Source organism: Dreissena polymorpha, chromosome 5 (genome assembly GCF_020536995.1).
Source record: "Dreissena polymorpha isolate Duluth1 chromosome 5, UMN_Dpol_1.0, whole genome shotgun sequence".
Taxonomy (NCBI): domain Eukaryota; kingdom Metazoa; phylum Mollusca; class Bivalvia; order Myida; family Dreissenidae; genus Dreissena; species Dreissena polymorpha.
In genome coordinates, this window is record NC_068359.1 from 44,984,854 (window position 1) to 45,010,180 (window position 25,327).

The 25,327-nt window shown below is 36.1% G+C and overlaps 2 protein-coding genes across 9 annotated transcripts in view; one reads left to right on the forward strand and one right to left on the reverse strand.

The window, feature by feature from the left end:
* Positions 1-3,900, forward strand: part of LOC127881897 (universal stress protein in QAH/OAS sulfhydrylase 3'region-like) — a 146,827-nt gene extending 142,927 nt beyond the window's left edge. For all 3 annotated transcript variants that reach the window (XM_052430100.1, XM_052430099.1, XM_052430098.1), the window contains exons 3-4: positions 1,477-1,568; positions 3,437-3,900. In XM_052430100.1, coding sequence (XP_052286060.1) covers positions 1,477-1,568; positions 3,437-3,661 — 317 coding nt within the window. In that variant the 3' untranslated portion in view covers positions 3,662-3,900. The remainder of the gene's footprint in view (positions 1-1,476; positions 1,569-3,436) is intronic.
* A 5,258-nt stretch (positions 3,901-9,158) lies between these two features.
* Positions 9,159-25,327, reverse strand: part of LOC127880500 (pleckstrin homology domain-containing family G member 7-like) — a 335,878-nt gene continuing 319,709 nt past the window's right edge. For 5 of the 6 annotated variants that reach the window (XM_052427798.1, XM_052427796.1, XM_052427801.1 and 2 more), the window contains 6 exons: positions 24,874-24,989; positions 23,170-23,263; positions 15,675-15,757; positions 13,672-13,792; positions 12,601-12,698; positions 9,159-10,257 (listed from right to left, as the gene is read on the reverse strand). In XM_052427798.1, the coding sequence (XP_052283758.1) occupies positions 10,099-10,257; positions 12,601-12,698; positions 13,672-13,792; positions 15,675-15,757; positions 23,170-23,263; positions 24,874-24,989 (671 nt within the window). In that variant the 3' untranslated portion in view covers positions 9,159-10,098. Of the gene's footprint in view, positions 10,258-12,600; positions 12,699-13,671; positions 13,793-15,674; positions 15,758-23,143; positions 23,264-24,873; positions 24,990-25,327 lie in introns of those variants that run through there. The other variant, XM_052427799.1, reaches the window with a different exon arrangement.

Here is a 25,327-nt window from a genome sequence, read left to right on the forward strand (position 1 = left end):
ACTTTTTTTAAAAACATCAATTGAGAAATACGATACTGAATTTCAGGGGAAAAATATTCTTTGCCACATAAGTAATAATGAGCCCTAAAAAAACACATCTGGTAATTCATATTCTTTTAAGTTGTTAATGCTGTCATTAAAATATCATGTGCAAAAATGTCATTTATTATCTCTGAAATTCGAAAAAGAGCCTTTCTCCGGAGTTAAATAAAAGATAACACATTTTCAAAAGACATATTGCTATGGTAATGGCTGAACTCAAGTATCCATTTTGAAATTATGTCTGGGAATGGTCTGAATGGTTATCTTGATATGTAGATGCCGTGCTGTTGTAGCAATGTGCCACTTAAAGACATGGACATTTCCCAAGAGATTGTGCCTGATGGTATTGGACGTGTGCAATCTGGAGAGTAGGTCTGGGGAGGGGGGGGGGGGGTGCGTGAGCAATACTAAAAGCTGCAATAATCTTATTCTGTTCACCTTTAAGTATATCATCTGTCGTTGGTGTAATGTGATGAAAGATAAATAATAAATTGTTTGTTTGTAAGAAATGCAGGCCCATACTCTATAGCGAGGGAATCTGGTTTTCGTCAGTTTGTCGGTGGTTTGATTGATCAGTTTGTTGCATAGAAGTTTTAAGTTTGTCAAGCCAACTTCTACCAGTTACGTCAACGATCACATTGAAACTTAAAATATGTCCTCAACATGAAGTGCAGATGTGAACCTATAAGTTCAGTGATCCAGACATTCATGAATTGTATCCCTTGAACATAATTAACCCTTTACCACTAAGATATATATTTGAAGCATTTTGTTAAGTTAAATTTACTTAAAGACCATTCCTACTTAATTCAAGTTTTATAGGCCATATTTCCAACCCTAAGATACTGATGAGCAGCAAACAGCATAAAACCTGAACAGGCAGCATGTTACTCGCAGGCCGTTCTGGTTTTATGCTGTTTGCACATAACTTAGAAAAAAAAATAAACACGCCAGGACATGACCAGATGCGGATCAAACATTTTTGACAAGGCCAATGTTCCAAGAGAAATATTTTTCAACAAATGACAAAATAGTGGAGAAAATTGAGTTGAAAGGACAGCATTATAAATACTTCATAGATAAATATGCAATCTTATATACATTTTAAGTGTACTCTGTTTTTGTCGCATGTTCATACACCTTACAAATCTCTGCCACTTCTTATGCTGCATAGCAGTGGATGAAAATGTTAATTTAAATGCAGACTGCGCAGTAATTTTTTTCTTGAAGTTTTGTAATAAATCATTATGATATTGATTTTGTAAGAGTACCGCTGTAATTTTATTTATTAACAGAGTAATTTACATGATCAATACAATTACTAGAGGAAGCCTCTCTCATAAAATGTCAGAGTTGTAACTCTCTTTTTTTACAAAGAATTTACATGATTCAATTTATCGCATGTTTTGATGTCATTGTCCATTTTATTTGCAGGCCCTAGCAGAGTGAGTGAGCTGATTAAAGAATGTAATGAGAAACTAGATTCCCTAAGAACGAAATTTGTCTCCAAAATGACGGACCACAAGGTAATCGATTGTCTGGAATGGAATTGAATTTTTCTCACAGTTCAGTAAGTTAAGTCCTGTAGGTTTATATGCTCGGCGATCATTATTATAGTAGTTGATTTTTATTTTTGTATGTTTCTCCATTTGATAAAACTATCTTTGCAAGCCAGCTGTTAGTAAGCAATTTAAAAAGAGGATATATCTAGAAGTCCTTAACAATCAGACATTCCCTATTTTAACCCTTTATCACTTAGATACGTATTTTCATGCATTTGTAGTCCATAAGAAAATTAAATTTAATTACAGACCTTTCTTACTAAATTCAAATTTTAAAGGCCTCATTTCCAACCCTTAGTTACGGATGAGCAGCAAACAGCATAAAACCTGAACAGTCTGCCAGTTACTCTCAGGCTGTTCTGGTTTTATGCCGGTTGCAAAAGCCATTTTCACTAATTGCTTCTTATGGGGGAAAGGGTTAAACGTATGAAATGATCATCATCATGCAAAAATAAGGTATTATGCCATATGTAGCCAACACAGGCTTAGACCAGCCTGCACATTTTCTCAACAAGAATTGTTATCTGGTTATCTTATAGCGCTGCAATGTGATTGATGACATACACAGATAGGATGAGCGATCTATATGAGATATCGAGTGATGATGGATCATGCTAGTACCTGTTAACTTCTATCCTCATTATCAAATTTTGATGGTATTTGGAAATGGGTAAAATAAATTTGCCCCAATACCTTTTTGCTCCAATTTGGAGCAAAAAGGTACCATGTGCCTTATAATTCCAATGTCACATGGTACCTTCTTGCACCAAGGTGACGAATTATGTAACTGTATAATCTTTCCAAATATATGAGGTTGCAGTGGCATGGCTGATATGTCTGTGTAAGATCAGGCATTGTGTTAGATCCCCACTCTACGAGCGTTCCCAAGCTCTTCTTTTAAGACCCAAAGTACTGGTTCTGCCCAGGTAACTAACTCAAGGGTATCTTAATAAGCTTAAGGCTATTGATTCAATTAAGCTGAAATAAATTGGTTTAAACTAAAATATATGACAGGTAACTTGGTTGAAAAACGCAACTGCATGTAGCAGACATTCACTGGTTTTGACTGGTATCCATGGATATGTCTTAAAATGTTGTTTATGATCTTGAAATCATTTTACTCATTTTAATCTGTATCAGCATTGGAAATGTCATGTACCATAACAACACAGCTTGGTCCACAGTTTGACCATTAGACCTCATAAGTCCCTGAAAATAAACTGCTGAAGCCATATATGAAATAGAAAGGTTCACAAGTCATGTTCAATGTATCTTGTACTAAAAATTCCTTGGCAAAGTTATCAGGTATTGAGGAAGTTAAAATGGCCAGCACGCGATGGTAATGGAAAAGAAACATAAAATATTACCAGTTTTAAATTTGACACAAAAACTCCATCATATGTAAATTGATATCTAGTAAAAGTTATTTCTCCTTTCAGCAGCTTCCCTTGCTTTGAATGCCATCCATAAATAACTATCTTAAAGAGCTGTATCTATTAAAAATTAATTATGAGATTTGGTGGACTGTCACAATTCCAGAAGGTTGTCTTAACCCTTTCCCCCTCAGAAGCAAAAGTTAAAATGGCGATATGCAACCAGCATAAAACAGAACAGCCTGCGAGTAACTCGCCAGTCTGTTCAGATTGTATACTGTTTGCTGCTCATCAGTACTTTAGGGTTAGAAATGAAGCCTTCAAATATTTTATCTAATAAGAAAGGTCTTAAATTTGATTTTTGAAGGGACTTGTGTCAATGTGTGCATCTAAGTGGTAAGGGGCTAACTCAAATCCCTGTATAGAATTGTCCAGTACACTATTATATCAACGTTACAGATCAACGGAGAGTTTAAGGCCATAGGGCTCGAGGGTGATATGAAACCAGGCCAGGCCATCGTGGACTTCGCAGAGCAGTCAAAAGCCACTTTCATCGTCACGGGAACCCGTGGCATGGGAAAGTTCCGTCGTACAGTGATGGGCAGTGTTAGCGACTATATCGTCCACCATTCACCCTGTCCTGTCCTCGTGTGCAGACAAAAGGAAGCCAAGGAGAAACATTAGGAGGAAGTTCAGGGGAAAATTGTGTGTGCATCCCTGTCACCTGGGGTGTTTGTTTTACTGATGTCATTGAAAAATGCTCTTGGTCGATCTTGTGTCATCTGTTTGATAAAATAACACTATTTGATGAGGAATTAGTTTTTAGAAATGGTTCTTGATGTTACAAATACCTTGAGTAATAGATTATAGTAATTGAATGAAAAGGAAAAAGTTGTTCATAATAAAATTACCATTTATTTGAAGTGGAAACATTTTTCATATCAGAAAAAAATGGTTACCTTTGTAAGTATTTAACACTATACCATTAAAGGCAAAAATGTTAAGCTAAAGTGTGTCATTTGATAAAACATCCATGGTAGTTTCCAAACACATGCATACTAGATTTGAATTGTTAATTTTAAGTCCTTATTATGAACGTATAAAAACATATTATGTCTGAAAAACACATCCAAATTAATTCATCCACACCAGTTTAAACAAAAAAGCATTTACATGGTTTCACTTAATAGTGAATATTTAACTTCCACTCAGAAAAACTAAGAAACAAACAGAGTTTTATGTTGGTTAATGTGTGTTTTTGCCATGGTATGAAAGTGCATTAATTTTTTGAGAAAGGTATCAATCTCTGTTACAGAGCCTTGTAAGAATGTATAGTGTAATATAAAAATATTGACTATTATTGAATCTCAACAAACAACTGGCCTAAGGAGTTAGTCAGTAGTTTAGAAATCAAGACCTTATACAATCTCCACTACCGAGATTCACTTGCCTTCATGTAACAAACACTTAACCTGGTGAAACTAAAAGTTGAATAAAATACATGTCATGTATCATTTTTTCAACCTTGACAAAAAATAATTTTAAGAACATGTTTCACTGTTTTAAAGATGACAATATCTGCAATCTTATGTTTGGATTGCACAAGGATATGATATTTACATTGATGATGTCGGAGTTCTTTAACTACATGTATCATCAGTTTTGACAATCTCTCTCAGTAAAAATTGATCTATTGCTAGTAACTGACAGGATTTCTATTGAGAGTTTAAGGTAAACCTTTATTAAAACTAAGCACATGTTATGTTGATTAAGAGAAAGTAGAGGATGTTGACGTAATATATAACTTCAGTAATATTGCAATACAATCATTGCTATTTGCTACAGATGTCTATGTGTATCTAGTCTGTATTTATTGAGCCACATTCTGATAAAACTGGGCTTATTGCATTTGCGTAACGTGTCATCCCAGATAAGCCTGTGCAGTCCGCACAGGCTAATCAGGGACGACACTTTCCGCTTAACTAGATTTTCAGTAAAAAGGGACTTCCTTTAAACGAAAAATACCATTAAAGCGGAAAGTGTCGTCCCTGATTAGCCTGTGCGGACTGCACAGGCCAATCTGGGACGACACTTTACACACATGCATTTTGCCCAATTTTCTCAGAACAAGGCTCAATAAAAAGAAAACTTATCATTAAAATTTTGATAAACAGAAAAAAAAAAGATTTCATCTTAATGAATGTGGCAGTCCTGAGTGTATCTGCAAATGTATAAGACACAAATATTGTAATTTGCACATATTTATTTTTGCAATGTTGATTGCATTGCAAGATGCCAAATGATAAGGGAAAGTTAAAATTACTGGAAATGTATTACCGTTGGATATATAATCAGATATATGATTGATTTTAAGCGTGTTATATTGCTTCATTTTAGTTATCAAACTGTTCAGGCAGACATTGTATAGCATTGTCACATTACATGTGTTTTCTTTAACCCTTTGCATGCTGGGAAATTTGTCTTCTGCTAAAATGTCGTCTGCAGAATTTCTAAAATAAGCATTTTCTTCGATTTTTTTTCAAAGAATATTATCAGAATAGCAAACAGTTTGGATCCAGATGAGACGCCACGTTCTGTGGCGTCTCATCTGGATCCAAACTGTTTGCAAATGCCTTCAAAATTGGGTTCCCGCACTGAAAGGGTTAAGCTATTTAGAAAACATTCTGCATCTTATATTATCTGTCAGTTTTGGGTAAGGAACAATAACAGTCGAAACCCGATGGCTCCAACTCGCCTGGACCGACAACAATAGTTTGAGCCATCCGGAATTCGAGCCATCCGATTTCTAATATACTAACATAAGTTAGCAATGCATTTGTACATCCAGATAAAGTGTATTCATACAGCCTAAACTTTGTATTACTTCGCACTACTTACTGCTTTTGAATTTATAACAACCAAATACATACTTTTAATTTTTGTAAACAAATCCGTTAAACACAGTTACACTTTCAATCGAACAAATATCGTATAGTAAATTATATCAGCAGGTTGTAACGTAGCTAAAGAAACTTCAGCGAACAGTTTATTTAGTATTGACAGACCTGTTAAAGTCGCGCCAGTCAAAAATCATAAAAAGCGACTTAAAAGTCATGATAACCAGAACTAGTTTTTACATAACGTACATACGGGTACATAGAACAGCGCACTTTGAAACAAAACATGCATTCCTAATCCTTTGGCAATCAACGTTTTTTTTACACTTTCTACTGTCTAAATAGCTTCATATGTTTCTATGTAACTTTTTTCTTTTTACCCTTTGCATGCTGGGTAATTTGTCGTCTGCTAATATGTTGTCTGCTGAATTTCTAAAATTAGCATTTTCTTCGAGTTTTTTCAAAGAATATTATCAGAATAGCAAACAGTTTGGATCCAGATGAGACGCCAAGTTCTGTGGCGTCTCATCTGGATCCAAACTGTTTGCAAAGGCCTTCAAAATTCGGTTCCCGCACTGAAAGGGTTAACCATGGAGCGTTTATCTCATCTAGAGTACGTGGTTTAACATTCCCATTGTCCCTTTCACTCAAACAGCTGACACCTTCTGTATTGCTGATCTAGGTATGCAACCGGATTTGATAGCGAGGCCTTCAGCCGTTAGCCGTTTCAGCCATAATAATCATGCGTCTTCAACAAAAACCCCAGATTTTATACAGAATGTCTTCTTTTACTCAAATCAATTAACGATTGAGTTGATGGCATGTTTGCAACCGGTGTGACATCATTTATTGCGTGCCTTTAAACAAAAGGGCCACATCAATTAACAGTTTTATGCGACCCAAAGCGAGTTTGAGCCAACCAAACAAAAGAACGTGTGAAAACTGTGGCCGGGATGGTGAAAACAATTCGAGCCATCCGATAATTTTAGCCAAGCGAGTTCGAGCCATCCGCCAAAAATTTTAATCAAAATATAGCAATAAAAAATCAGTGCTTTAAAAAGAGTTCGAGCCAACCGGAAATTCATGCCAGGGAGTTCGAGTCATCGGGTTTCGGCTGTACTTCAAAAAAAATTATGTGTAACTTAAACATGTTTCTTTATTAATCATGTAGAATATAAACAAATATGATAAATATCCTTTAACAAAGAAAAGTACCTATAAGTCAGATCTGTAATCTGTAGTTTAGAATGGTATGTTACAATATATTTCATCATTTGTGCTAGCAAGTATGTTTTGTTTTTAAAAAAATGCTTAATTAGAAATTCAGAATATGTGCTGGTAAACAGCCTGTGAGTGAACATGGAACTTTTTGAATTGATATTTTGTATTGCTTTATTTAAGGTTTGTGTGTTATAATTATCTACAGTAAATATTTTATTATCCCCCGCCATAGGCGGAGGGATATTGTTTTGGCGTTGTCCGTCCGTCTTTCAGTCCACCCGGAGCCATATCTTGGAAGTGTTTTGGCGGATATTATTGAAACTTGGTATGAGTATATATATGGATAAGATATAAGATATATATGGATATGCATGCCAAATGTCGTTGTACACCATATGTTAATAACGGAGATATGGCCCTTTGTATCTTGAAAAAATGCTTTTTTTGAGTGACAAATAAAACACTTTTGTGTCCAGAAGCATATTGGCAGGGGATATCAATTCAACGAATTTGCTTGTTATCACTTGTTTTTGATGTACTTGGTGTATTATTCTTGATTGTAATTATTAATTCATTAAACCAGGTTTTTTGTGTGAATATGCATATCGTTGTTTCTTCTTTTTTGCATAATGTTTAGCTCACCTGAACAAGTAGTGCTCTTTGGTAGCTTTTAGGATACCATGTTCTCAGTTGTCCCTCATCGCTCAATCAGTGCATTAATTCTTTTTTTCTTATGAAGACTTCTCCACCTAAATAACTCTGCAGATTTTAATGAAACTTCACGGGAATGGTCTTTAAGTGACCCTCTGGGTGAAAAGTTATCCTTATCGTTCGGTGCTATTGCATTTGTAGTTAAAAAATTCCCAAATCTTCTGAAACCACTAGGGTCAGTGCTTGAATATTCGGTGACTAACATCGTCTACAGGTCATCTATAAATTGTTCACATGCAGACTTAAAGCAAAACCACTAAAACAGGACAAGGCCAAGAGGTGTAGTATTTGGCGCGTATATCATATCATATGGTGGTCCATTACCAAATTTGTTAAAGTTAAACCCCTTGAATAAAAAGTAGTCCCGTCCATAGAGGTTGCAGGTTTTTCTTAAGTATGTAGTGACAAATTGAAAAACCTCCTGGCATGTAAAAGCATAATTATGGTGGTCCTCTACCAAGTTTTTTCAAATCATGCCGCTGGGGTCAAAATTGGTCTCACCCGGGGGGTTACTTGTTTAACCTCATTTTGTCCTTATTTGTTCTTATGATATCAAAGGCCATTTTAAAAAAATACTTGCGGAAACATTGCAGTTGCTCAGTTGTTCAGTTCTGCTAAGACTCAGGTGAGCTATCAAGGGCCCATGGCCTTCTTGTTGTAGTGTTCATGTAGTATGTGACACATTGCTTGTATATCCACTGAGATGGTGTTCATAGGTCAAATAAATGCCATATTCAAATTGCCTTACAACATTTGTTCTTATCAGAATCGTTTCTTTCTCATTTTTGTTATTTTTGTTGATTACACGTTTAATGCCATATAATATCCACCCATCTTCAATTTCACTGTACTTAAAGCGAGATTATACGATTTTTTTGATGTGTTAAATTGTAATATATAACAATAACACAAAATAGGCAAGAAAAATTATACATTGAAGACGAATTTCATAAAATGCAGCAAAGACAAATTAGCAGAGCCGATTGTGACGAAGACGATTGTACATATTTTGCTACAATAACCATAGCATTCGTCTTTTTAGTAAGTGTTTGCGTGTCATATGAATAGATATCGTTGCAGGAATTTAAAATGAACCGTTAAACTAAATTTAGACTCACATCGTACATACATGATTTACATGCTTGCTGGCGAATTTGATCGTACAGCCGTTTTCGATTTCAGAATTAAATATCTGGCTTATTTCGCATTTTTCGACACATGTTCTTCTTAACTTTTATTTTAATTTATATTGAAATATATGTTTAATAAGTTTTACACATTTTATTTAAATTAATAAATATTTGACCAAATAGTATAATCTCGCTTTAAATTAAAGACATTTAACACAAATATATTTTGTTCAATTTATTTTATATTAATTTGAGTAATGTACAATTGTATAAACAATATAAACATAACACAATATAAACATTAACAAAACAACAACAAGATATTAGCAAAGACAATCTATATTGATCACAGGCAGTCGGTGAATACGCAACAATACTTGGAAAAATATGGTGATCAAAATGGTCTTTGTACACAACATAATAACCAAGGTTGATGTAATATTATATTATGGAATATCAAACATTATCATTATAATGACAATTAATTTATGATAATAAAGGGAGGTAACTATGTATATATATATCCAGTATGCCAATACAGTAGTCCCCCTTTGAAAACTTAATTGAGCATATCTTTATTATTTTTGTTTTTAAGTGTACATCCTAATTACTATGCTAGTTATATAGGAAGAGGACATAGTATCAGTAATAATAATGATATCACAGGATCATTTTTTAAGCAGTAGTTACAAAGAACCAAAGTGAATGACTGTATGAAACAGAAAAAGTTATAGCATGAAATTGCAAGTGGGGAAAAAAGGGACAACAAATATTATTAGTTTCTACAATGTCTTACTCATATTTTAAGTAAATCACATACCTTAACTTATTTTGATTCATCAAAAAACAGAAAACATGTCAATATGTTTTATAAAAATTATGTACCTTGTAACACGGGGGTCAGATCTTAAACTCTAGCAAAAATTAACATAAATAATTTTGTACACATTGCGACGTTAAGGTTCACTATTTTCTGGTATCTAAATCTAGTTGAGCACAAATCTGGATGGACGAGATAAAACATGAACATGTATACATAAAATCGCCCCATTGGTGCAAAAAGGTTGGTACCATGTGACATTGACATTAAAAGGCACATGGTACCTTTTTGCACTGATTGGGCGAAATGGTGAACAGACCAGAATGGGTGCAGGTGAATGAACTATAGGAATACTGCGTCTATAGATAGGGATTTCCCATGGCGTCCTTTTTTACTGGCCCCTGAATACTGGTCACTGGATGGTTTTGTGGAGTTGGTGCGAGTCTGGCATCGCGCGAAGCAGCTGTTTTTGGCATCTAATATCTGTGATATCCACATCCCCTGTAACGCAAAGGACAATTAAACAAAACTTTTAAAATGACAAGTTTACAGTTTTAACCTATTTATTTCAGCCTGATTGCATCGGAAGCCTAAGGCTTACCGAACTGCCTTCAAGTCCTTTCCTGGGTAGAACCAGTAATTGGTATCATTGGGGAAACCTAAAGAACGCTCCCACAGTGGGAAATGAACCCATGATCTCCCGGTCACTAGGGGGACACCATACCTACTACACCATGGCAACCACTAGGAATAATACAACCAGTGCTTTGTTTGTTGTTGGAAAGCGATGTAAAAAAGGTTCATTTTTGTGAAGATCAGGGGAAATTTAGAGCTTGTCACAAAAGTGACAAATACTGAATACCCCAAAGATGGTCATAATATGTAGCCACTTGTAATAATCATATTTTAGAAATTCGAAGTAAGAAAGGGGCTTCACTCTAGAAATGTGTAACTTAGATTAATACTATTAACACATGCAAAACTTGATCATATGGAACAAGGCAAACCAAAACACAGCTATATCCCCTTCTGTGTCCTATTGACCTTCAACAGGTGACCTTGACCATGAAATGGCTTGACTGCTTTATTGAATGACGAACACCCATGTCCTTATAAGGGCATTTGAGTTATGGTACTGACTTCAAAATAAGGCTTAAACATTAAACCTTTAAATGTGACAAAGACACAAAGACATTGAGTAAGTATGAATTGCTTATGCCTTCTGCACATGGTCTAAAGAAGGAAAACATTTAAGCAAAGTTCATGAGAATTGTTTTAGGTATATGGGATATGTAATCTCTTAAATTCAACCTTTACCATTGGCTAAGGCTAGTCCTCATTGTCTCATTGACCATATATTACATTTAAACAAAGTTTTATGAAGATACTTCATACAGTTAATGATATATGGGGCAGACTAAACATGGAGGCTAAAAAACATATGACTGCAAAGTGTGTTCTTGTCTTTAAAGGGGCCTTTTCACTCATTTTGGCATGTATTGCAGTTTTTCATTAAATGCTTTTTAACATTGATAAATGTAAAACTTGGATCGTAAAAGCTCCAGGAAAAAAAAAACAAGAATAAAATTTAAAAAAGAAAAAAGGTAACCCTAAACTGGGCTCCAACCACTGATGCCTGGAGTAAAAGTCTATTGCTTAGACCACTCGGCCATGCGTGCTCATACATTTAGTGGTGTATTTGATACTTTATATAAGCAATCCTCGTTGCATCACAAAATATAATGACAACATCAAAACTCTCCAAATTATTCAATCGTTTCGCATTGCAACGCTTTATAATTTTCAGGTTTTTAAATCGTCAAAAATGCATATAATGGATATTTTACAGCATGGAAAATGTTCAGTATTACTGTTTCCTCAAAAATATAACTACAACGAAAATTTGCGACTCTGAAACATTTAAAAAAAAACTTATGTCAATTTACAAAAACGTGAAAAGGCCCCTTTAAGCTGGAATATCTGACTAATGTCTACAACACATCTTCTTGATTACCTACACATTTTAGCCAAGTTTTATGATAATCCTTCAGTGGATATACGAGATATGGAGCAGATAGGAAAATGTGACCTTGATCTTGTGCTGGCATGCCTGATTCATGGTTTGAGCTCTTAAAATAAATGACCTTGAAACATGTAAGCCAAGTTTGATGAAAATCTTTCAAATGACTGAAGAGATTTGAAGTGAATAGGACAATTTAATAGACAGACAGACAGAGTAAGGGCATTCATGCACTCCACCACTCACTTTTAAGTGGACAATAAACAATTCTTACTAGTTGGAAGGTTGTATGAACAACTTTCATACACAAGCAAGAGTAATTGGTCTGAAAAGCTCGTGTTTACAGACTGATGCCATGGTGAAACAAGTTTACACCCTTCTATTTTCAGACCCCACGGGGAAACAAGTGCACACACCCTTCTGTTTTCAGACGTGAAACAAAAATACACCCACCTTCATTTTTGTTTAGACAATTATAAGTATGGTTCTATTCCATATTTGATTGATCCAACAGATATGGAGTCAGACAACTTACTCTATTTAAACCATTTTGACCTGCACAAAGGCACACTTTAGCATCTTTCTTGGAAATCTGAGCTAAATGCATGGGTGTAAAGGGTTGTTCCAGATAAGACAGGCCCCATACCGGCTTATCATGGACAACACTTTCCACTTGTATGGGTTTTTTTTTTTACAGGAAGTAACTTCTTTATAACCAAAATCCAGGTTAGTAGACAAAAATGTTGTTGCGCAGGCTAATCCGGGACAACACTTTACGCTCATGCATTAAGCCAAGTTTTCCAGAAACCGGCACACGTGATTACCTTGATAGACTCTGAAGCTGCCTGCAGCGTGAACACGTCTATCACTTGTTGGAATCGACTGATCTGGACCACAACAAACGCAAACTTCAAACTATTGGCTGAAACAGATTTCAAGAACAGTTTTATCAAAGAACAAAATTTGAATCCATGATTTTTTTTTTTTAATTTAAATTTAAACCTATTTATTAAAGCTCGATTGCATTGAAAGCCTACGGTTTTTTGAATCACTTTCGAGTCAATTTCATGGGTAGAACAAGTACTTAAGGCAGAAATCTAAAGGACATTCCCACAGTGGAGATCGAACCATCAGCGTCAATTGTTTTTTAAGATAATGTAAAAATTCATGCAACACAAGAACAAAACAATAAAAAGTAGTTTCAAATTAAGTTCCAAGTAAGGCATTTTAAATTGTTTTGCTCTTTATATTGGTAGGGAGCAGTGAATAAAGCAATAGGAGGACAAAATTTCAACTTGTTCTTGTATGATACGCAGCTTCACACACATGTTTGTGTAACTATGGTGTCCCGTCATGCTGACCTAATTCAACACCTATCATCATGATACTCACTGTTATACTTGTGGTTCAACATAATTTGGAAACATAGTCAAAATCACAAGGTTAAGATTACTGTGGGGTAGTGGATTTAGTCCGCCGAGCAACCTGGAGGTCTCCAGGGTTCGATTCCCACAAGGATCGTGTTCTTAATATCTCCCTTAATGACAGGTACTGGTTCTACCCCGGCAATGAACTTGAGAGCCTTTCAATAAGCCTTTAGCTTTCTATGCAATAGAGCTGAAATAAATGAGCCTGGCTCTTTGAAAAGGGGGTTTAATGCATGTGTGTAAAGTGTTGGGGCTTAATGCATGTGTGTAAAGTGTTGTTCCAGATTAACCTGTGCAGTCCGCAGGGGCTAATCAGGGACGACACTTTCCGCTTTCATTGTATTTTTCCTATTTAAAGGAAGACTCTTCTTGACAAAAATCCAGTTCGTCGTTCCTGATAAGGCACATGCATTTAACCCCCTTTTCACAGTAGAGACTCAAATAATGTTATACTAGTTGAATGGTTACCTGCAGCTTCCTGTGGCGGGACATCATGTATCCCAAGACGGTCAAGGGCTATTGGCTGACGATGCACCGTGTACATCTGGTTGTCTGTTTGACCAGAACTGCTCTCAGATGAGAACTGTTTCTGCAAGATGGAATTTCTCCATTACTAATCCTTTACCACTAAAATATCCAATTTTAATTGTTTGTAGTCCGTCAGAAAATTAATTAAAAATAAAAGACCTGATAGATTATAAGTTGTATAGGCTTCATTTTCAATTTTAATTGTTTGTTGTCCGTCAGAAAATAAATTAAAAATAAAAGTCATAATAGATTTTAAGTTTTATAGGCTTCATTTTGAAACCCTAAAGTACTGATGAGCAGTAAACAGAATTACACTTGAATATTGGCAGGCTGTTCTGGTTGTATGCTTGTTGCAATTTTCACTTTTCTTTTCATATTTTGGTAGGGTAAATAAATAAAAATTGCAATTAAAACAAATGTTCAATAACTCATTGGTTAATGGCACTACAAATTTTGAATCAGAGATTCTGTTTAAGTAGAAACTCCCTCTGTTTAAGATCGATTTATGAATTGATCTGAACTGCATATTGATATTTGAGGTAGTGTTCAACTTGAAATGACGGAAATTGAAAGGACATGTAAACATCATTAGGATACAAGGAATAAGAATTGTACTAAGGTGATTTGAATTTTCAATAAAATAGCTTGAAAAATGTGGAAGTAAATCTCTCTACAAACTTATATAATTGTATACAACTGCTAAAACAAGATGGCTCAAAGCCCTTAGTTTCTTACCTGAGTCTGTACAAGTCTATATAAATCAGGTTGACCCATGGGCACAGTGTTGTTTCCCTTTGGCTTGGGAAAAATCACATTGTTTTTGCTTAAATTGGTAAATTAGTGTTGCAGTCTTTTTACTAAAAAGTGCTTACAAATTGAGAATAAAAGTGATGTAAATAAATTTACTAAGTTTTAACTTATAAAGCTTGATGGGAGATAAACTAAATGTTGAGATTTATTTGTGTTTTTTTTTATTAATTTCTTTTAAACCTTCAACTGGGAAAGTGTGTGGATCTCATTTGGGAAAAATATATATTCGTTTTTTTATTGGCAATGGGTCCCCCTACAGGCCCCAAATTTCAACAAACAAAAAAAAACTGGCCATAACCAATTTTGATTTGAACACATTTAGCAGAATGCAGAAATAATACCCAAATGTTAAACACCAAGTGTATAACATGTGACCCTATCGTTTTCAGATAAAACTATTGTTTACTTTAAATTTATAATACTGTTTTTTAGCTTTGATGGCCTGACCTAAATATGCAGAGGACTAGAAGGATTTGAAATAATTTTAAAGAGACTCGTTTACATATTTTTTCGTCCTTTTTTAATTGTTATTAAATAAATTAAATTAGAAATCTATCATGATTGGAATAGTTAAAAAAAATTGTAATAGCGAGAAAATAGATAAAATATAAACAAGAGATGTGTTTGTCAGAAACACTATGCCCCCTACTGCGCTACTTTGATACATGTTTTTTTTACATTTGATCTTGAAGGATGACCTTGACCTTTCACCACTCAAATTGTGCAGCTCCATGAGATACACATGCATGCCAAATACCAAGTTGCTATGTGAAGGGACATAGAAGTTATGAGCATTTTTTGAAACCTGTACGCGAAACCTAAATGCAAGTGTGACGGAAGGACGGACATACGAACGGACGGTCCGATCACTATATGCCCTCCTTCAGGGGCATAAAAAAGGGTCAACCCAGGACCTCTCAAAGCAAAAGCTAACGCTCTAGCACAACACCATTATGAACATAATTATAATACAAAACATATAATTATATTTTGTATTCTGTTTGATATATTTTAATTTCAGGATAAATTTAAGTTTTTAATCCATAATCAGACTTTTGAATAATTAAAACTGGCTGGTAAAAAAATGTTTTATGGGAAGTAGGTTTTTAAAGCAAATATTGAAGTAAACTTACTTTTCTGCTAGGTTTTTTGGTCTTTGTGATGAGGAGGATGTCATCAAACAAAAACATGTAGGCCTCGAAAGACTTTGTGGACTCTAAAACAATAAACATTGAATTCATATAAGTATAAATATTATTACAGGCAAAACAACTAAGGCTATCTATATACAGTGATTAATATCTCCACATACAGTAATAAATAACTCAGCCGAAATACCAGTAAACACCCCAAAGATTGACAGGAATAAATACCCTCACAGTGATTAACAGCTCCACATACTGAAAGTGATGAATACACGCCCCCAAAATACTAGCAGTGATTAATACCCCACATACTGACAGTGATAAATACCCCCTAAATACTGGCAGTGATTAGTACCCCACAAACTGACAGTGATTAATACCCCCACATACTGACAGTGATGAATACCCCCACATAGTGACAGTGATGAATACCCATCAAATATTGACAGTGATTAATTCCCCACATACTGACAGTGATTAATACCCCCCCAACATACTGGCATTGATTAATACCCTCACATACTGACAGTGATTTATACCCCCACATACTGACAGTGATTAATACCCAAACATACTGGCAATGATGTCTACCTCCCACATACTGACAGTGATTTATACCCCCACATACTGACAGTGATGAATACTCCTCAAATACTGACATTGATGAATACCCCCACATTATGACAGTGATTAATACCCCCACATACTGACAGTGATTAATACCCCCACATAATGCCAGTGATTAATACCCCCACATACTGACAGCGATTAATACCCCCACATAATGACAGTGGTGAATACCCCTCACATACTGACAGTGATAAACACCCCCACATACTGACAGTGATGAATACCACCACATACTGACAGTCATAAATACCCCTGCATACTGACAGTGTTGAATATGCCCACATACTGACAATGATTAATACTGTCACATACTGACAGTGATTAATACCCCAACATACTGACAGTGATGAATACCCCCCCTCCCGCATACTGACAGTGATAAATACCCCTCACATACTGACAGTGATGAATACCCCCCCACATACTGACAGTGATGAATACCCCCCCACATACTGACAGTGATGAATACCCCTCACATACTGACAGTGATTAATACCCACACATACTGACAGTGATTAAGACCTCCACATACCGACAGTGAATAATAGCTCTACAAAGTGACAATGATGAATACCCGCACATATTGACAGTGATTAATATCCCCACATACTGACAGTGATTAATACCTCCACATGCAAACAGTGATTAATATGCTCACATACTGACAGTGATCAATACCCACCATACTGACAGTGATGAATACCCCCACATACTGAAAGTGATGAACACCCCCTACATACGGACAGTGATTAATACCCATACATACTGACAGTGATTAAGACCCCCACATAATGACTGTGATTAATAGCTTTACAAAGTGACAATGATGAATACCCCACAAACTGACAGTGATTAATACCCCCATATACTGGCAGTGATTAATATCTCCACATATTGACAGTGATTAATACCCTCACATACTGAAAGTGATTAATACCCCCAAATATTGACAGAGATTAATACACCCACATATTGACAGTGATTATAACACCCACAAATTGACAGCAATTAAACCCCCACATATTGACAGTGATTTATACCTCCACATACCAACAGTTATTAATACCTCCACATACTGACAGTAATTAATATCCTCCACATACTGACAGTAATTAATACACCACATACTGACAGTGATTAATATCCACACATACTGACAGTGATTAATACCTCCACATACTGACAGTGATTAATAACACCAACATACTGACAGTGATGCATACCCCCCCACATACTGACAGTGATGAATACCCTCTACATACTGACAGTGATTAATACCCATACACACTGACAGTGATTAAGACCCCCAACATACTGACCGTGATCAATAGCTTCACAAAGTGACAATCATGAATACCCCCACATACTGGCAGTGATTAATACCCCACATACTGAAAGTGATAAATACCCCCACATATTGACATAGATTAATACACCTACATACTGACAGTGATTAATACCCCCAATACTGACAGTGATTAATGCCTCCACATATTGACAGTTATTAATACCGCCACATTCTGACAGTGATTATTACCTCCACAAACTGATGGTGATTAAAAAACCAACATAGTGACAATGAATAATACCTCCACATACTTGCAGTGATTAATACCTCCACAAACTGATGGTGATTAATACCCCCACATACTGACCGTGATAAATACCCCCACATGCTGACAGTGATTAATACCTCAATATATTGACAGTGATTAATACCCCACATACTAACAGTGATTAATACCCCGACATTTTGACAGTGATTAATACCTCCATATATTGACAGTGATAATTACCTACACATATTAACAGTGATTAATACCTCACATACTGACAGTGATTAATACAACCCCATACCTCCATATTGATTTATGCCCCCAAAAATACTGACATTGATTAATATCATCACATATTGACAGTAATCAATACACCCACAAAAGTACAGTGATAAATATTGTTTTGACATAGATGCTGAGTGGGGACAATCAGTGCTGAATCTTTCACTTTTGATATCGCAGTATGACATACAAGGTAGAAATGTTAAAAAATCATCTTTTCATGAAATCCTTCAAAGCTGGGTGTGAAGTTTAAAAGCCCTACCAATAAGTATACGCATATTATATAGCTCCCTACCAACTTGTAGTGGGATTAACCCTATTCGCTCAGATACACATTTTTGACAAGTTTCTATTCCCTTAGAAAATCAAATAAAATTAAAGACCTTTCTTTATACATTCAATTAATGGCTTAATTTCCAACTATAAAGACACTGCAGAGCAGCAAACAGCATGAAACCTGAACAGACCTTAAGTTACTCGCAGGCTGTTCTGGCATATAGCCATTTATACTTTGTTTCTTAGTGGGTAAAGGTTCAATAAACTCATCAGCATTGCAACAAAACAGTGAATACACTCATATAATGCTGTAAAACTAAATGCAAACTATATTAACAGAATATTGTAATTCATTATCTAAATAAAATGCTGTGATTTCTATTCTTAACTTGTTAATAACATTCGGTGGTTTGCTGTCATGCTAGACATAATGGATCATTCATATTTCTTAACACATCAGTTTTTAACCCTTTACCACTTAGAAACTTATTTCCATCCACGTGTAGTCACTTATAAAATTAAATTTAATTAAAGACCCTTCTTACTAGATTCAAGTTTTAAAGGCTTCATTTCCAACCCTTAGAAACTAATGAGCAGCAAACAGCATTAAACCTGAACAGACTGTAAGTTACTCGCAGGCTGTTCTGGTATTACGCTGTCTGAACATAGCCATTTTCACTTTGGTTCTCAGTGGGAAAGGGATAAAGAGCCAACATTTCTAACACTAAAATTTGACTACAAGGCAGATCACTGTGTATATTATTACTTTAGTCATTTCATGTATTAACTCCCATTGAATTAAATTGCATAGTTGTAATGTCTACATCAGTTGTTAAATTAAGGAAGTATTGTAGTTGTAACCAGTTGCGTGTAACCCTATATTGAGTATATATAAAGCAAGCGCAGCGTTTATCACGATTTGCGGGAAAGAAGTCGTTCATATTGGTCGCAGTAGAATTTCTTCAGTTTTATTCTGTTTTACATAAAGGTATGTTGTATTTTAACTACATAAATGTATTATTAGGATGTTAGTCTAGATGGCCATTGAATAGTGCTTTTGTCAGTATTGTATTTAGTAGACAAATTTGGTTGTTTACTCTGACCTTGGTAGTGTTCACGATAGCAGCATATTTTCATAATTTTAACAGTCATAACAAAGATCACTTTCTTTACTATTTGCATGCACCTATGGATTAATATTGCAGCAACAGCACTGGGGTTCATATGCAGACCAGGTTCAGTCATAAGATGTCTAAGGAGGCCAATCCACAATTAGTATGTTATCATATTGTTATGTTGTTGAATATTTTCTAAATAATGTTCAGAATTGTATGTTTTATTATTTGGATGCTTTGCATTATAATTGTAATGTTAGTTTGCTCTATGATGAGTTTTCGTGATATTGTGCTACAATATAACAGATGCCATATATTGAATCACTAGATATGCATGTGTTCAGCTGTATATTAATATGTAATTATGATAATATACTTTAATGTGATTGTTAATCTGTATTTATTTATGTCATTGTAGAATATTATGTAAATTGTAATTTCAGGGCTTAGACAGTTTTGTGACAGATTTGTGACGGTTGTGTGACAACTTTGTGCGACACTTTATGAGACGCCTTGGACGTGCTATTTATACAATTGATTCTTAAAGACTGATTTATAATTGTATGCTTATTATTATAAAATATTGAGAGAAACATATTAAAAGACATGTAAGAAATAATGAACCCAGCTTGTGTGTTTTAATATATATATATTCAGTATTTTATTATATAGTAATAACACTGTAACAAGCCACATAGTCATTCTTAGAAGACCTGACTGATGTGAGGTATAAGATTAGTGCATTAGTAAAATATATATTGAGAATTTTCATTGAATAAAGCATTTGGTAACAAGACTATTGCCAAGCAATATATGTCCCCTACCGGCTCCACCATTGTCAGAAATTCCACCATTGTCAGATTTTTTATATATTTTATATATATTTTTATTATTTGTTGCCATAGCAACCAGAATTTTTGACGAAGGAACAAAATGAAATGATGTGCATAATGTCTATACTGCCATCTATCCATGTTTCAAATTTCATGAAAAAATATGAAGAACTTTTAAAGTTATCACAGGATCCAGAAAACCACCATTTTCAGCAGTATTTCTAGTCTATTTTTGACATAGGAACAAAATTAAATAACGTGCATAATGTCCATATTGCCATCTATCCATGTTTTAAGTTTCATGAAAAAACATTAAGAACTTTTAAAGTTATCGCAGGATCCAGAAAAGTGTGACAGACTCAAAGACAGACACACAGAGAGAAAACCATAAGGGGACCTCCGGTGAAACCGGTAGGGGACAAAAAGCATTTAAATTGCATTTTTTTACACAGAGAAAAATTAGAGTCTTTTTGGTGAATCATATACATACCAGGAAAACCCAGTAAGCTAACCCTATCCCACTCAGATACACATAAGCGCTTGCAGCCCCTTAGAAAATGTAAAAGTAAGATAAAGACCTTTCTTACTAAATTCAAGTTTTTAAGGCTTTATTTCCAACCCTAAGATACAAATGTGCAGCAAACAGTGTGAAAACCTGAACAGAATGCAAGTTACTCGAGTTACTGGTAGGCTGTTCTGGTTGTATGCTGGTTGCATATATTGCCAACTTCACTTTGATTCTGAGCAAAAAAGGTTCCATAACAAGAAACCGTCGGAGACGGGTGATGCTCCCCAAAGTTGTTTTTTTGTCACAATATTGCACTATATATTCAGATTAAAGGAAACGTCTTGAGGGGCATAACTTTGGACAAAATAATACGATGGATGGTTTGGCAACTTTCAAAGGGCCATAACTCATCTAACCAACCCACTAATAACATGCGCATCTCCTCAAGGTAGTTAAGCTTCCCATAAAGCTTCATTGAAGTCCAGTCAGTAGTTGGGGAGAAAAAGCCCCGACAAGAATTGCACTATATGTACAGTTTATAGAAAATTTCAAAGGGCCATAACTCTGTGAAAAAATCATCCGACCATAACCTGCTGATAATATGCACATCTCCTGTTGGTAGTGAAGCTTCCCATAAAGTTTAATTGAATTCCCGTTATAAATTGCTGAGAAATAGCTCGGACAAGAATTGCACTATATGTACAAAGGAAAATTTCAAAGGGCCATAACTCTGTGAAAAATCATCCAACCATAACCGGCTGATAATATGCACATCTCCTGTTGGTAGTGAAGCTTCCCATAAAGTGTCAATGAATTCCCGTAATAAGTTGCTGAGAAATAGCCCGGACAAGAATTGCACTATATGTACAATGGAAAATTTCAAAGGGCCATAACTTTGGGAAAAATCATCCGACCAGAACCGGCTGATAATATGCACATCTCCTCTTGGTAGTGAAGCTTCCCATAAAGTTTAATTGAATTCCGGTCATTAGTTGCTGAGAAATAGCCCGTACAAGAATTGCACTATATGTACAGTTAATGGAAAATTTCAAAGGGCCATAACTCTGTGAAAAATCATCCAACCAAAACCCCCTGATAATATGCACATCTCCTCTTGGTAGTGAAGCTTCCCATAAAGTTTAATTGAATTCTGGTTATTAGTTGCTGAGAAATAGCCCGGACAAGAATTGCACTATATATACAGTTAATGGAAATTTCAAAGGGCCATAACTCTGTGAAAAATCATCCGACCAGAACCGGCTGATAATATGCACATCTCCTGTTGGTAGTGAAGCTTCCCATAAAGTGTCAATGAATTCCCGTAATAAGTTGCTGAGAAATAGCCCGGACAAGAATTGCACTATATGTACAATGGACAATTTCAAAGGGCCATAACTTTGGGAAAAATCATCCGACCAGAACCGGCTGATAATATGCACATCTCCTCTTGGTAGTGAAGCTTCCCATAAAGTTTAATTGAATTCCGGTCATTAGTTGCTGAGAAATAGCCCGTACACGAATTGCACTATATGTACAGTTAATGGAAAATTTCAAAGGGCCATAACTCTGTGAAAAATCATCCAACCAAAACCCCCTGATAATATGCACATCTCCTCTTGGTAGTAAAGCTTCCCATAAAGTTTAATTGAATTCTGGTTATTAGTTGCTGAGAAATAGCCCGGACAAGAATTGCACTATATATACAGTTAATGGAAATTTCAAAGGGCCATAACTCTGTGAAAAATCATCCGACCAGAACCGGCTGATAATATGCACATCTCCTCTTGGTAGTGAAGCTTCCCATAAAGTTTAATCAAATGCCGGTTATTAGTTGCTGAGAAATAGCCCGGACAAAAATTGTGCACGGACAGACGGACGGATGGACACACGGACAGACGAAGCGGCGACTATATGCTCCCCCCAAATTTTTTTGGGGGGAGCATAAAAACTGAATGTCATGCTGTCAGTTGCTTTTTTGCCTGTACACATAACCTGTCAATGTGACTAATACACATTACCTGTCAATTAACTGTCAATGTGACTGGTACACATTACCTGTCAATGTGACTGGTACACATTACCTGTCAACTACCTGTGAATGTGACTGGTACACATTACCTGTGAATGTGACTGGTACACAGTACCTGTCAATGTGACTGGTACAAATTACCTGTCAACTACCTGTGAATGTGACTGGTACACATAACCTGTGAATGTGACTGGTCAATGTGACTGGTACACATTTCCTGTCAATTACCTGTCAATGTGACTGGTACACATTACCTGTCAATGTGACTGATCCTTCATGGATCAGTTGTCTGGAAGGGCATGCCAGAAGCCTCTCACAAGGCTGTCGGGACAGTTTTGGACGCAGGTACTGAACAAAACATAAAATAAAACATGACATTTATAATGAAATATGAAGTCTTGTTATTTGTTGGAGTTTTCACAGTTTTTAACAGTATTTAGAAAATCATTGAGGTATGGTATCCAAATCATTCTTTATCAGTATAAGCCTAGGACGCAAAGGGGTTGTAACCAGTACTTACTGCCATTCTTGTGCCAGTAACTGACAATTGCCATACTTTGGCCAGTGACTGACAACTGCCATACTTTGGCCAGTGACTGACAACTGCAATTCTTGTGCCAGTAACTGACAAAAAAATGGCATACTTTGGCCAGTGACTGACAACTGCCATACATTGGCCAGTGACTGACAACTGCCATACTTGGGCCAGTGACTGACAACTGCCATACTTGGGCCAGTGACTGACAACTGTCATACTTGGGCCAGTGACTGACAACTGTCATACTTGGGCCAGTGACTGACAACTGCCATACTTGGGCCAGTGACTGATAACTGTCATACTTGGGCCAGAGACTGACAACTGCCATACTTGGGCCAGTGACTGACAACTACCATACTTTGGCCAGTGACTGACAACTTCCATTCTTGTGCCAGTAACACACAACTGCCATACTTTGGCCATTGACTGACAATTGCCATACTTGTGCCAGTAACTGACAACTGCCATACTTGTACCAGTAACTGACAACTGGCACACTTGTGCCAGTAACTGACAACTGCCATACTTATACAAGTAACTGACAACTGCCATACTTGGGCGAGTGTCTGAAAACTGCCATACTTGGGCCAGTGACTGACAACTGCCATGCTTGGGCCAGTAACACACAACTGCCATACTTGTGTCAGTGACTGACAACTGCCATACTTGGGCCAGTGACTGACAACTGCCATACTTGTGCCAGTGACTGACAACTGCCATTCTTGTGCCAGTGACTGACAACTGCCATACTTTGGCAAATGACTGACAACTGCCATACTTGGGCCAGTGACTGACAACTGCCATACTTGGGCCAGTAACTGACAACTGCCATACTTGTGCCAGTAACTAAAAACTGCCATGAGGTCACAGTGGCATATTGGATTTGGCGTAAACCTAGCGACCAGTTGGTCATGGGTTTAATGCCAACTGTGGGAGCGTTCCTTAGATCTCCCTAAATGACACTTAGTGCTGGTTATATCCAGAAAACGCCTCAATATACTTTGGGCTTCAGATGAAATCAAGCAAAAATAAATAGGTTTAAACTAACTGCCATACCTGTGCCAGTATCTGACAACTGCGATACTTGTGCCAGTAACTGAACACTCCCATACTTCAATCAAATGTATTGAGGAAAACAGCCTAACACACAAGTCACAATTCCTACATTAACAGTGCACAAATTACCTTACAATGAGACAGACAATATGAGCCTCACACTGGGAAAACAGGGCTTAATGTGCGACAAGTGTTGATTGTACCAGATTTGCTTGTGTATTCCCCACACTGGCTAATCAGGGACAACACTTTCACCTTAACTGGATTTTTGCTAAGAAGAGACTTCATTTAAACGAAAAAAATCCATACCAGTGCATGCATTATGCCCTGTTTTCCCAGAGCAAGACTTCTATGTAATACGTACCTCTGGGATGAAGGTACGGGAGTCAAGATCTGTGATCGAAGGCCACACAAGGTGGCGCTGTATTGCCTGAACACGCTCAAAGTTCTTCAACCACATCATCTTTTCCTCTAGACGACCTGATACAATACAGAAACTTGTACATTTTAAGATTGAATTGAATTGAAAAACCATTGATCAACCATTTTAGTGAGCGTTTTTTTAAGTAAAAAAATCTCCATCAGCTCAGTGCAGTTGGTAATATCACACTTATGTAAGGAAGCCAAATTTTCTAAATTGGAGTTGACACATCATGATATCTTCATCCCATCAATGGAATCCACAATGGAGCCATTGATCACATTTACATAATAAGGTATACGTCTACTCAAAGGACTTGACAATATCTCACCTACGAAATGAGGTCTCCAATTTCTCTAAAGAGTCGATATTACACACGCAATGAGGTCTCAACTTT